Here is a 12,250-nt window from a genome sequence, read left to right as displayed (position 1 = left end):
CCAGATATTTTTCCTAATTGTTCTCCCACGAGAAAATTTAATACCAAAGATAGACTGTGTATCCTTTAATGTACTGAGGCTCTTTGAAGGCCATACATCATTGTAATATCTAAGATTTTTGTCGTCCTTAAAAACCAATTTTTGTCCCCTTCAGCATGCTGCTCACATTGAGAATGAATGATCATATGGGATTAGATGTTTCTATTAATATGTTTCCCTAAAACCCAGAGAATCAGAACAGATAGATTTATGTCTTCTGGGGTCTTACAAGAATGTAGAAAGCAAAGAAACATGGGCATCTGTATATGTGCGTGCATGTGTGTGTGTGTGTGTGTGTGTGTGTGTGTGTGGACTTGTATGCAATAATGACTTGGAAACTTTAATAATTCCCGCTGGAACTCCAAAATGATCGAAGAGGGTCCGTTCTCTTTCCACACTCACATCCAATAAATTCCCTTCGCTAATTCTCATGTTAGGCTTGGGCCTGAGGGACCAGTATACACAGCAGGGACACTTTGGGACAGGCAGAAGAGCCAAGATGACATGATCCCTGAGTCTGCCCTTTCCAATGTGAAGGTGGAAGACAAGACCTTGAAGTCTAATGTAACCAATCGTGAGAAGGACTTGACGTTCTAACACGAAGGTTCCCTGGCATCATACACACTGGCACCCCACTGGGTCTCAGGTGGCGTGAATTCCTGGTTGGATACCAAAGGTTTAGGTAAGGACATGGAAGAGTCAGTGTGAGACACTGTGGGTTATGCATGAACAAGATGAGCATGAAAAATGTGCCCGGTTTACCAGACACTGTAAAAAAGGATCAAAAGTTTAGTGAGAGAAAATGGAAGTGGATGTTAAATGCTGGGAAAGGAGGGATATCTTTCTAGGGAGAAAGGGCCCCCGACACGGGGTCAGCAGCTTGTATTTGGTGAAACAACTGAGATGCATTTGGAGAGATTTTGTTGCAGCTTAGGGTCTGTCCATGGGGATTGCAGAGTGTTTTTACACAAGATGGGTACTTCCTTAAAAAAACAAACAAACAAAAAACAAACAAACAAAAAAAGACTTTAAAATGCCTCAAATTCCCTTAAAAGCTGTAGAGGTTTCAAAGGCAGTTCCATATCCACACATGGCCCATGACTCACTGGGTCTCTTTGGCCTTTGATCCAGAGGCAGCTTTATTCCCAAACCTGATGACCTAGCACATGAACGCTCCAGTCCACTTGGGTAACCCACACAAGTTCACCGAAACACAAACAAGCAAGTGATTTCAAAGACAAACTGTTGTTCTGTTGAATAACATTTTATATTCTGCAAAAGTCTTCTTAAATAACTCTTCAGGGAAAACAGGGATGATCCTGTTTTCAGGGGGAAAGGAAAGGAATCAAGTTAATTGAGTGCCTACTATGTGCCGGGTACTTTACAGACATGAACGTAGTTGCTCCTTATGCTACCCAATGAAGTAAGTATTATGCTTCCAAGTTTACAGAGGAGGAAAGTAGACGACTTGCTCCAAGTAACAAAGAAACAAGAGGCAGAATTCCAGCCCAGGTATGCCCTACTCCAAAACCCTTAATATTGTTCCACACCAATAAGACTGTTTTACAACTGAGGATATGAGGCACAGAGAGGAGTGACTTTTTCAAGGTCACAAAGCTATTTTATAGCCTGGAAAATGCATCTCTCTCTGGCATCCCTGAGGTCAAGTCAAGGACATTAACAAAAGAATTTCTTAGCCTGTGTTTGTCAAGATCTTTCTCACTCACCCAACACTCCAGTGCCAATGCTTATAAGGCATGATGTGCACTTATCAACTACATTTGTTCATTAATCTAAAAAGCATTTAGTGGCACCTAATATATGCTCCAGACTAGGTAAAGCTTTGATGATCTCAGGATGAATGGAACCCTGAGCAGGCAGGATGAACTTGAGGGGTAATGGGGAAATTATAGTGAACAAAGGAGAGACAGATTTGTAAGAAATTAGATGGAATAATCTGTTACAAGCGCCAGAAGAGAAGTCAATGCAGGGAATGATGAGTCACAAAGGGGTGTCAGGAAAGTTTTCACAGAAAACGAGACTCTGAACCTGAGTATTGAAAGATCAGTGTTTGTGAAAGTGGAAAAATAGGAGATTCTGGAAGTGGGGGTTGGGGAGGGCATGATGGATAGAGGGAACAATGGGAGCACAGATCCAACACAGATCCAAAGGCGTTAGCCAGCAATAATTTGCATAACATTTAAACACCCTGAGGGGCACCTCGGTGGCTCAGTCCCGGTTAAGTGTTTGACTCTTGACTTTGGCTCAGGCCTCCCGGTTCATGATTTCGAGCCCCATGGTGGGCTCCACACTGACTGTGGAGCCTGCCTGGGATTCTCTCTCTCTCCCTTCACCTCTCTCAAAATAAACAGAATAAATTTTAAACAATTTAAACACCCGAAACAGAGAATCAAAGGAAACAGGACACCAGATATCAAGAGGAGTTTAGTCTTTATTGTGTAGGCAATAGGGAACCATTGAAGATTTTCAAACAAAGGACTGTATGGTGCCATTTGTGACTTATAATTACATTTCTGGAAAAGACAGGATGAATTAGACAAAACTACACTGAAGGAAAGGACACCAGTTAGGAAACTTGCAACCATCTAAGGAGAAATGACAAGGGGTTAACTGAAGACCAAGAAAAGGGGGCAAATTGAGACAGGTGAGGAAAGTAAAATCCTCAGAACTTTTACACAGTGCCCAGGTTCCTTGCAATGTGAGTGGCTCAGTATAAGCCTTCTGGATAAAACGTGCTACCCACCAGTACCTGCTGCAGAGATGACTGTGCCCACAGAGACAGAATAAACAGGAAACAAGGCAAGTAGTGATATTCTCCAGAGCAAATAAGATGCAATGTGTGTTTGGGGTTTATTCAGCCACATGATTTCTTAAGGCTCTCAGAACTTGTTTCTACGCAGACCAAGAGCAATGCTTCCCAGGTGGGCATGATCTGGGGACCACCTAGATGTTCGTGCCAGATGGCTCAGACAGATGTGTAGGCTGAGGAGGGCTTTTTTCCTCTAACTCTGAGTTAATTTTGTCACCACTGCCACCATCATGAAACTTCTCAGAAATTATCAAAATGGCATGGGTGGAATATGTATTTTGCTGAGAGCCAAAGTCTGGCTTCACTGCTAGCTTTCTCTACATCCTTCTGTGTGTCTCTTAAGCCTCCCTGGAACTTTTTTTTTTTTTTTTTCAGAATTGACACTCAAGCAATAAAAGGTTGCTTGCTCCTGAATCCCAAGGGCAAAATAGAATGAATTGAAAATCCTCTAAATTGGATTTGCCACTCCCTTCCCAAACAGGATGCTTTAGTAAGAGAACATATGGCCTCCGCAGAGGGGGCACTACCATTGTCCCCTTGGCTGTCGATCCGTACTCCATCCGGCAGTGGAAAGCCTAAGCTTATCAGAAACTGCTCTGGGTTGTACAGGAAGGGCTCACCTGTAGTGCCTACAACCCCGTGGTAACCTTGCACTTCATGCCCTCTATGTATGCATGCCTGGACCGTGCTGTCGTCTTTGTGAGCAGAACCATCTAGAGTATTATCCTGGTCCTCTTCTTCGTGTTAAACCCTAATGTCTGCATATCTATGAAATGAAATTTTTTAAAAAATAAATAAATGAAAAGAAGACTTGTCACTTCTGAAATATAATAGAAGGGCAATGGTCTACAATTCTTTGGACACGGAAAGAGGAAATGGAGGGGCTGATGAGACCCACCATTGAAAGGACCAGAAAATTGTGTAAAGAGTCCCTTATGCAAATTATTCTTGGATTTATATAGCCTGAAGCTGGCAGGCAGCATGGAAGAGTAGAAAGATCCTAGAACCAAGAGACAGAAGAAACTTGTGTTACTACTTTTCCTGTGCTGCTGATTTTCTATATGACCGTGAAAAATTGGCTTAATGTTTATTGAGTTCAGTTTCAGTATTAATTGACATGGGAATGCTAATACTTTTCCCCCTAACTTCAGAGCGATATTAGAAATACTGATTGTAGGGGTGCCTGGGTGGCTGAGTCGGTTAAGCGTCCTACTTTGGCTCAGGTCATGATCTTGCAGTTCATGAGTTCAAGGCCCTGTCGGCCTCTGTGCTGATAGCACAGAGCCTGGAGCCTGCTTCAGATTCTGCATCTCCCTCTCTCTCTGCCCCTCCCCCTCTCGCACTCTGTCTCTCTCTCTCTCTCTCTCTCTCAAAAATAAACTTTGAGGGGCGCCTGGGCAGCTCAGTCGGTTAAGCGTCCGACTTCAGCTCAGATCATGATCTCGAGGTTTATGAGTTCAAGCCCCGCGTCGGGCTCTGTGCTGACAGCTCAGAACCTGGAGCCTGCTTCAGATTCCGTGTCTCACTCTCTCTCTGCCTCCCCTGCTCATTCTCTGTGTCTCTCTGTCTCAAAAATAAATAAAACATTTAAAATTTTTAAAAAAATAAGTAAAAAATAAACTTTGAAAAAAATTGATTGTTATTAGGTGTGCAGTAGCTTATAAAATTATAACATGCTATTCAAATCGATCCCTATTATGTTGTCACTGAAAGGCCTATGAGTGTTGGTTTATTCCAATGGCTCTTAAGGAAACAAAGTGCAATGAGAATAAAATCAGAGATGCTCCGGTTCATGGAGCACCTTCCATGAAGCCTTCCTCAGTTCTCTTCAGCAACCTCTAGGGGTGGATTTTAACAGATGTCAAAGGCCCCAACGAGTACAGTAGGGAAACGAATGATCCAGCCCACACCACATTTTAGACTAATGAGGGAGCTGAAGCAAGGAGAAGTGAGTGACTTCCCCAGGTGACACAACAAGTTCATGAAGAATAAGATAATATGATTAAAAATAAGAGCATGAGCAATCTTGAAAAAGAAAACCAAAGCAGGAGGCCTCACAATCCCAGACTTCAAGCTGTATTACAAAGTTTCCACAGATGAGATAAACCTTTGCTTGATTTTTTTTCTTATGTTAATTTATTTTTAAGAGACAGAGACAGAGCGTGAGGGGGGTGGGGCAGAGAGGGAGGGAGACCCAGAATCTGAAACCGGATCCAGGCTCTGAGCTGTCAGCACAGAGACCAATGTGGTGCTCGAACCCAGGAACTGTGAGATCCTGACCTGAGCCGATGTCGCATGCTTAACTGACTGAGCCATCCAGGTGCCCTCTTTCTTTTTTTTTTTTTTTAAATATTTATTTACTTTTGAGAGAGAGAGAGAGAGAGAGCGAGAGAGAGCACAAGAGGGGGAGGGGCAGAGAGAAAGGGAGACAGAATCCTATGCTTAACCAACTGAAACATCCAGATGCCCCTTTTTTATTTTTTTTCAATGTTTATTTATTTTTGAGAGACAGAGAGAGAGAGAGAAAGAGAACAAGAGGGGGAGGGGCAGAGAGAGAGGGAGACACAGAATCCTATGCTTAACCAACTAAGCCACCCAGGCGCCCCAAACTTTGCTTGATTTCAATGCCTCAGTAATATTATTCTCTCTTTCAAAGCTGTACAGGGAGGAAGAAATATCCAATGGCCCTGAGAAATTATACCAAGGTGTCTGAATTTATTTTTTGTGGACTTACCCAGTCTCAAGAGCTGAGCTTGCTCTTATTTTTCTTTTTATCTGTAGTTTATGTAACAACTGTGTTAGCAAATGTTGCCATCATGGTCACTGTGACCTGCGAGTCCCGCCTTCACACGCCCATGTACTTCCTGCTCCGCAATCTCTCCGTCTTGGACATCTGCTTCTCCTCCATCACCGCTCCCAAGGTCCTCGTAGACCTCCTGTCAAGGACGAAGACCATCTCCTTCAATGGTTGCATCACTCAGATCTTCTTCTTCCACCTCCTCGGGGGGGCAGACATTTTTTCTCTCTCTGTCATGGCCTTCGATCGCTACATGGCCATCTCCAAGCCCCTGCACTACGTGACCATCATGAGCAGGGGGCGATGCACTGCCCTCATCGTGGCCTCCTGGGTGGGGGGCTTTGTCCACTCCATCGTGCAGATTTCCCTGTTGCTGCCCCTCCCCTTCTGTGGACCTAATGTTGTTGATGGCTTCTACTGCGACGTCCCCCAGGTCCTCAAACTCGCCTGCACCAACACCTTTGCTCTTGAGGTCTTAATGATTTCCAACAATGGTCTAGTCACTACTTTGTGGTTTGCTCTTCTCCTTGTGTCCTACACAGTCATCTTGATGATGCTGAGGTCTCACGCTGGGGAGGGAAGGAGGAAAGCCATCTCCACCTGCACCGCCCACATCACTGTGGTGACCCTGCACTTTGTGCCCTGCATCTACGTCTACGCCCGGCCCTTCACCGCCCTTCCCATGGACAGAGCTGTCTCCATCACCTTCACGGCCATCATCCCAGTCCTGAACCCCATGATCTACACCCTCAGGAACCAGGAGATGAAGTCAGCCATGAAGAGATTGAAGGGAAGATTTATGTTTTCTGAAAGGGGATAACCTCATTATAGATTGTTGATCAAGATACAAGCATATAATTGAAATATATTCTTAAAATATTAGATGTTACATATTGGGGCTCAGCAATGCGTAGACAATTAACTATAGCAGGATGGCACAGACACAAAGGATCAGCGACTTGAAACACTGGTGTTGAGAAGGAACACCAAGTTAAACAGGAAGAACATAGTCCTTGAAGAGCAACTGACAGCAAGGAAGGTACAAATGTGAAATATAATAGAAGGTCTTGGGTGTCCCGGCAACAGGATGAAGGGTAGCACTGTGATGTCCAGACATGCAGTAGGCAAGAGACACCTACCTCAACATAGCCAAGCTCTAGTAACTAGGTCCCAGTGCAGCCATGGTTACCTTAAAACTATTTCATAAGCATATACTGTGTACCAAGCACTACTTGTAAACATTTTTCTCTACCTCTGCTTTGTCAGTAACGTTTATACCACAGCCTCAGGCATAAGTCAATTTGATGGTTGAAAAAAGAAAAAGCTATATCCAACCCAATAAATACTTTTATTTTTCCTATGTGCCCTCATTTATCATTTCCCTTACCATAGTGTGTTAAAATACCCCACAAAACTTCACATTAGTGAAGAGCTGGTTCTCCTTTATATTCCCAGTGTCAGGAATAGTGCCTGACCTGTAAAAAGCTGTAAGTGTTGGTTGAATCTGTGGAATGGAATGGAATGAATGTAAGATGCCAATTTCTACTTAATCTTGGTTTTTAACATTGAAAACTGACTTTATTTTCTGAACATATACTTCTTCATGGAAGCCAAAGGAAATTGAAATGGCTAAATCAGAGTGTACGGTGATCTAATACTCAAGGTCTTAGCATCTAGGTATGTCTTCATAAAATCACCAAATCAGGGGTGCCTGGGTGGCTCAGTCGGTTAAGCGGCCGACTTCGGCTCAGGTCATGATCTTGCGGTCCGTGAGTTTGAGCCCCGCATCAGGCTCTGTGCTGACAGCTTGGAGCCTGGAGCCTGTTTCAGATTCTGTGTCTCCCTCTCTCTGACCCTCCCCTGTTCATGCTCTGTCTCTCCCTGTCTCAAAAATAAATAAAACGTTAAAAAAAATTAAAAAAAAAAATAAAATCACCAAATCAAGTGTTAGATCCCAAAATGTCTATTGAAAACTGTGTACACAATTGAATAGAAACACCTCAGGGCAGGGGTGCCTGGGTGGCTCAGTCAGTTAAGTGACCGACTTAGGCTCAGGTCATGATGTCAAAGTTTGTGGGTTCAAGCCCCACATCAAGCTCTGTGCTGATGCTGCAGAGTTTGCTTGGGATTTTCTCTCCCTCTCTCTCTCTGCCTCTTTCTCTCTCTCAAAATAAATAAATAAAATTTAAACAAACAACAAAGAAACACCTCAGGGCAAATGAATGTTTTGCAACACTCAAGGCAAATGAAAGTACAAATTCATTGATTTAGAGTTCCAATAAGCCTGTGCTCTGAGGATATCCAGACAACCCCTCGGGATGCCTGGTAACTGTATACAGAAGGACGGGATGTATTTCCCCTTCTCTCCTCTCTCCTCCTCTGTAGCATGGGACCTAGTAAAACTGCCTAAGAAGTTTCATTGAAATGTAACTACAGGTTAATAATAATAATAAGAAGAAGAATAGTAATAGTAATAATATAGGACCACATTCCCTTATTTTAATTTATTAGGATGAAATGGGTTTTAGACTTTAGCATTTCTTAGATTTTAGAAAGATAATACAGTGCATGTATTGTATGTTACATCATTTCCTCCTTGGGGAGCACCTGATACCCAAACACTTTAATATTTCTGTGATAAGATGTATAAATAGTTTCACTGAGTGTAATCAATAAAAAACTATGCATGGCCTCACACTAATTCAGATCAAGTTTTGCCACAAAATTAGTTCAAGTCAGATGAGATTTTACTACCAAATGATTTTCTAAAAACCTTCCAGCATTCAGAGTTCAGAGATTTCAGAATGAAATACAGAAACTGAACAAGAGGGGATCGTAATAAGCAGAATAATCCCCCCACTCAAGGTGTGCAAGTCCCAAACCCCAGGATCTGTGAGTGTGCTACTTCTATGGCAAAGCAGACTAAGAGTGCAGATGGCAATAAGGTTGCTACTGAGCTGACCTTTAAATCAAGATTATCCTGTGCTCGCTTCGGCAGCACATATACTAAATCAAGATTATCCTGATTATCTGGGAGGGCCCAATGTAATCACAAGGGTCCTTAACGGTGGAAGACGTAGACAGAAGAGGAGGTCAGAGTAATGTAATGTGAGGAGTATTTGACTTAACATGGCTAGCTTTAATGGTAGAAAGATCCACAAGCCAAGGAACGTAGCTGGGCTCTAGAGGCTGGAAAAAGCAAGAGAATGGATTCTGCCTTAGAACCTCCAGAAAGGAATGCAGTCTGCCAACACCTTGATTTTAGACCAGTTGATACTCATGTCAGATTTCTGACCTACAGAATTGTAAGACAATAAATGCATGTTGTTTTAAGCCACAAAATGTGTGGTGATTTTGTTATAGCAGCAAAAGGAAACCAATACAAGGATAATACTTCTGTTGGAGATGAAGAGGCTGTAGGAGCTAAAGAAAGATGAATGCAAGGGAAAGGGGTCAAGGGTGGGAGGGGGACCAACCAAGGGAGGCTGGTCATGTGCTTCTCCAAGGAGTCCAGGAATGAGCACCACACCCATGCACAAATCTCAAGTACAAGTGCACTGGGCTTGGGGCTCCTGGGTGGCTCAGTTGGTTAACCGTCCAACTTCGGCTCAGGTCATGATCTCATGGTTCGTGGGTTCGAGCCCTGTGTCGGGCTCTGTGCTGACAGCTCAAAGCCTGTAGCCTGCTTCTCATTCTGTGTCTCCCTCTCTCTCCGCCCCTTCCTTCCTCTCTCTCTCTCTCTCTCTCAAAAATAAATAAATAAACTAAAACACACACACACACACACACACAAAAAGTGCACTGGGCTAGAGGAGCCAATCCCAAGCTGTCACTACTTTATGGACTCTGTATAAGATGGAATAAAACATTTGAATCTGAAGTCAAGACCTCACTTGACACCCTCTGAATTTCCCCATGTAATTGATTAACAGTGAGACCATTTGACACCCAGCAAACTGCTTCTACACTTTATGAAAAGAGACACAGAGATGAAGTTCCAAGTATTTTGTATTTGAATTGAAAAGGTCATCCACTATAAACATGCCACTTTAACAACAACTATGCAGTAAAAATGAAGCACTACCATATTACATGTACTCATCGATGGTAAGACACATCTTAATTTCAGGGACATTAAACCATGAAAGACCATTTGCATTAACATGGGTGGAGCTACAGAGTATTATGCAAAGTGAAATAAGTCAGTCAGAGAAAGACAAATACCAAGTGATTTCACTCATATATGGTATTTAAGAAACAAAACAAATGAGTACAGACTGTTTTAAGTGCCATAGAGTGTGATGAGCACAATCTTTGAATGAAGTAACATGATTTTATTCATATACACAAGTGGTGGTCTTAGAAACATCTTTTTTTCACTAATGCCACTACAGAGTATTTTAAATTCTGTCCATGAGTTGAGAACATTTGTTCCTTGAAAAAACACTATCCACAATGTAATTCTGTCATTCTTCAAAGCATCTTTTATACCTGTGACGTTACATAGTGTGTCCCTTTCACTATGGTGTGTATAGTACATTCTTTAAATGAAATAACACAGTAGTTCTGGCGCTTAGAGAAATATCTATTATATATGTTCCTTTACGGAGTGTATGAAGTGTAGCACAATATCTTGAACACATTCTTTCATTGAAATCGTACCTAGATGCAATAGAATTCTATTATTGATTTTTAAAATGTGCAATAAAGAAATATTAAAAAGAAAGGTTCACCTTAGAACTTAAGAAATTCAATATTTAAAGAGGTAAGTAATCAGTTCCTGATGTGTGTGCCCCATGCGTGGGCACACACACACACACACACACACACACACTTTTCCAAAGAGAGACAGATAAAAAGCAAACATACTTTATTTGGTCAATCCTGTGTTTTAGGAATACATAACACTGCCATCAACTCACTAGTACAAAATAGATTTCTTTTTAATTTTTTTAACATGATTTATTTTCAAGAGACAGAGAGAGACAGAGCACGAGCGGGAGAAGGGCAGAGAGAGAGGGAGACACAGAATGGGAAGCAGGCTTCAGGCTCTGAGCTGTCAGCACAGAGCCCGACATGGGGCTTGAACCCACAAACTGTGAGATCATGACCTGAGCCAAAGTCATACGCTCAACCAACTGAGCCACCCAGGCACCCCCAAAATAGATTTTTTAACGACTAAATTCTGATCAGCTATAACACACATTACATTATTTATATACAGTTCATCAATTTTCTGGTATAAAAAGAAAATTTGAAACTGCTATTTTCCTTATTTCAGGGGACCAAAGATACTACTGTTACAATTCCTCATTTTGGAAACCATAAAGATATTTATCTTATAGGAACCCCCCTTTTTCTCCCCAAATACCCAGACACATCTGAGAGTTACAATTCTCTGGTTGAGTATATAAACAAATGCTATCTATGAACTTGCGTCCTATTAAGGGAAAGAAGTAAAGACTTAGTGCACTGAAATGTAGTTTTAAAATTTTATAAGATGAAAGACAGAATATAATTTCCATGGGAAATATAGGTTGCCAAAATTGACTGAATGGGGGGAAAAATCTTAATAGATCAATAATTATAGATGAATTGAAAAGGTTGTCAGGGCACCTGGGTGGCTCAGTCAGATGAGCATCCGACTTTGGCTCAGGTCATGATCATGTGGTTCATGAGTTCGAGCCCCACATCAGGTTCACTGCTGTCAGCACAGAGCCTGCTTTGGATTCTCTCTCTCTCTGTCCCTCCTTCACTTATGCTCTCTCTCTCTCTCTCTCAAAAATAAACATTAAAAAAATTAAATGTTGTTAAAGATAGACCTTTTGAAAAGGCTCCATGCCCAAATTGTTTCGAGAGTGATTTTTTAAAAATTTTTCAAAAGTTTATTTATTTTGAGAGAGCACAAGCAGGAGAAGGGCAGAGAGACAGGAAGAGAGAGAGAATCCCAAGCAGGTTCCAAGCTATCAGTATGGAGCCCGGTGTAAGGCTCCACAACCATGAGATCCCCACAAACCATGAGATCATGACCTGAGTGGAAACCAAGAATCAGACACTTAACCGACTGAGCCGCCCAGGAACCCTGTGAGTGATTTTCAATAAGTATTCAAAAAGCTAGTAATTCCAATTTCTTAATGAATTATAGAAATAATTATATAAATGTAATAATATATTATAAAAATAATAATTACAGTAATAATCTTAACTCACTCTGTAAGGACAGCACAACCCTATCTATAAACTAGATAATAGCACCTGATAAATTTAATATTATCATGTATCTATGTGTACACACCAATCACATCTTGGAACAAAAATTTTAAGTTCTTATAACACATTAGCAAATTACATACCAATGAATTAAAACAATGACAGATTATCATCAAGTAAGGTTTATTCCAAAAATTCAAAGGCAACTATTAATGCAATTCACAGTAATAACAGAATAAAAAAGAAACAATGTGATTACCTCAGTGATGCAGAAAATATTCCATATGATTCAACCCACATCCTTGGAGAACAAAATACCTATTAAGTCAGGAACTGAACCAAAAATGTATGATCTTGGGGCGCCTGTATTGCTC

The 12,250-nt window shown here is 41.6% G+C and overlaps 1 protein-coding gene across 1 annotated transcript; it reads left to right on the top strand.

Annotated features, from left to right (window-relative positions):
* Positions 1-5,428: 5,428 nt before the first annotated feature.
* On the top strand, positions 5,429-6,936 carry LOC125915672 (olfactory receptor 4D11-like). Its single transcript, XM_049621616.1, has one exon. The coding sequence runs from the start codon at positions 5,551-5,553 to the stop codon at positions 6,484-6,486; it is 936 nt and encodes a 311-aa protein (XP_049477573.1). The 5' UTR covers positions 5,429-5,550; the 3' UTR covers positions 6,487-6,936.
* The last annotated feature ends 5,314 nt before the right edge of the window (positions 6,937-12,250 follow it).

The sequence above is a fragment of the Panthera uncia genome, chromosome D1, assembly GCF_023721935.1.
Source record: "Panthera uncia isolate 11264 chromosome D1, Puncia_PCG_1.0, whole genome shotgun sequence".
NCBI classification, from domain to species: Eukaryota; Metazoa; Chordata; class Mammalia; order Carnivora; family Felidae; genus Panthera; species Panthera uncia.
The sequence above is the reverse complement of the archived record's forward strand: the minus strand, read 5'-3'. Positions and strand labels throughout refer to the sequence as shown.

Excerpts from the sequence above, each read along its gene's own strand:
- LOC125915672 (XM_049621616.1), top strand. The coding sequence starts at position 5,551 with ATGGCCCTGAGAAATTATACCAAGGTGTCTGAATTTATTTTTTGTGGA.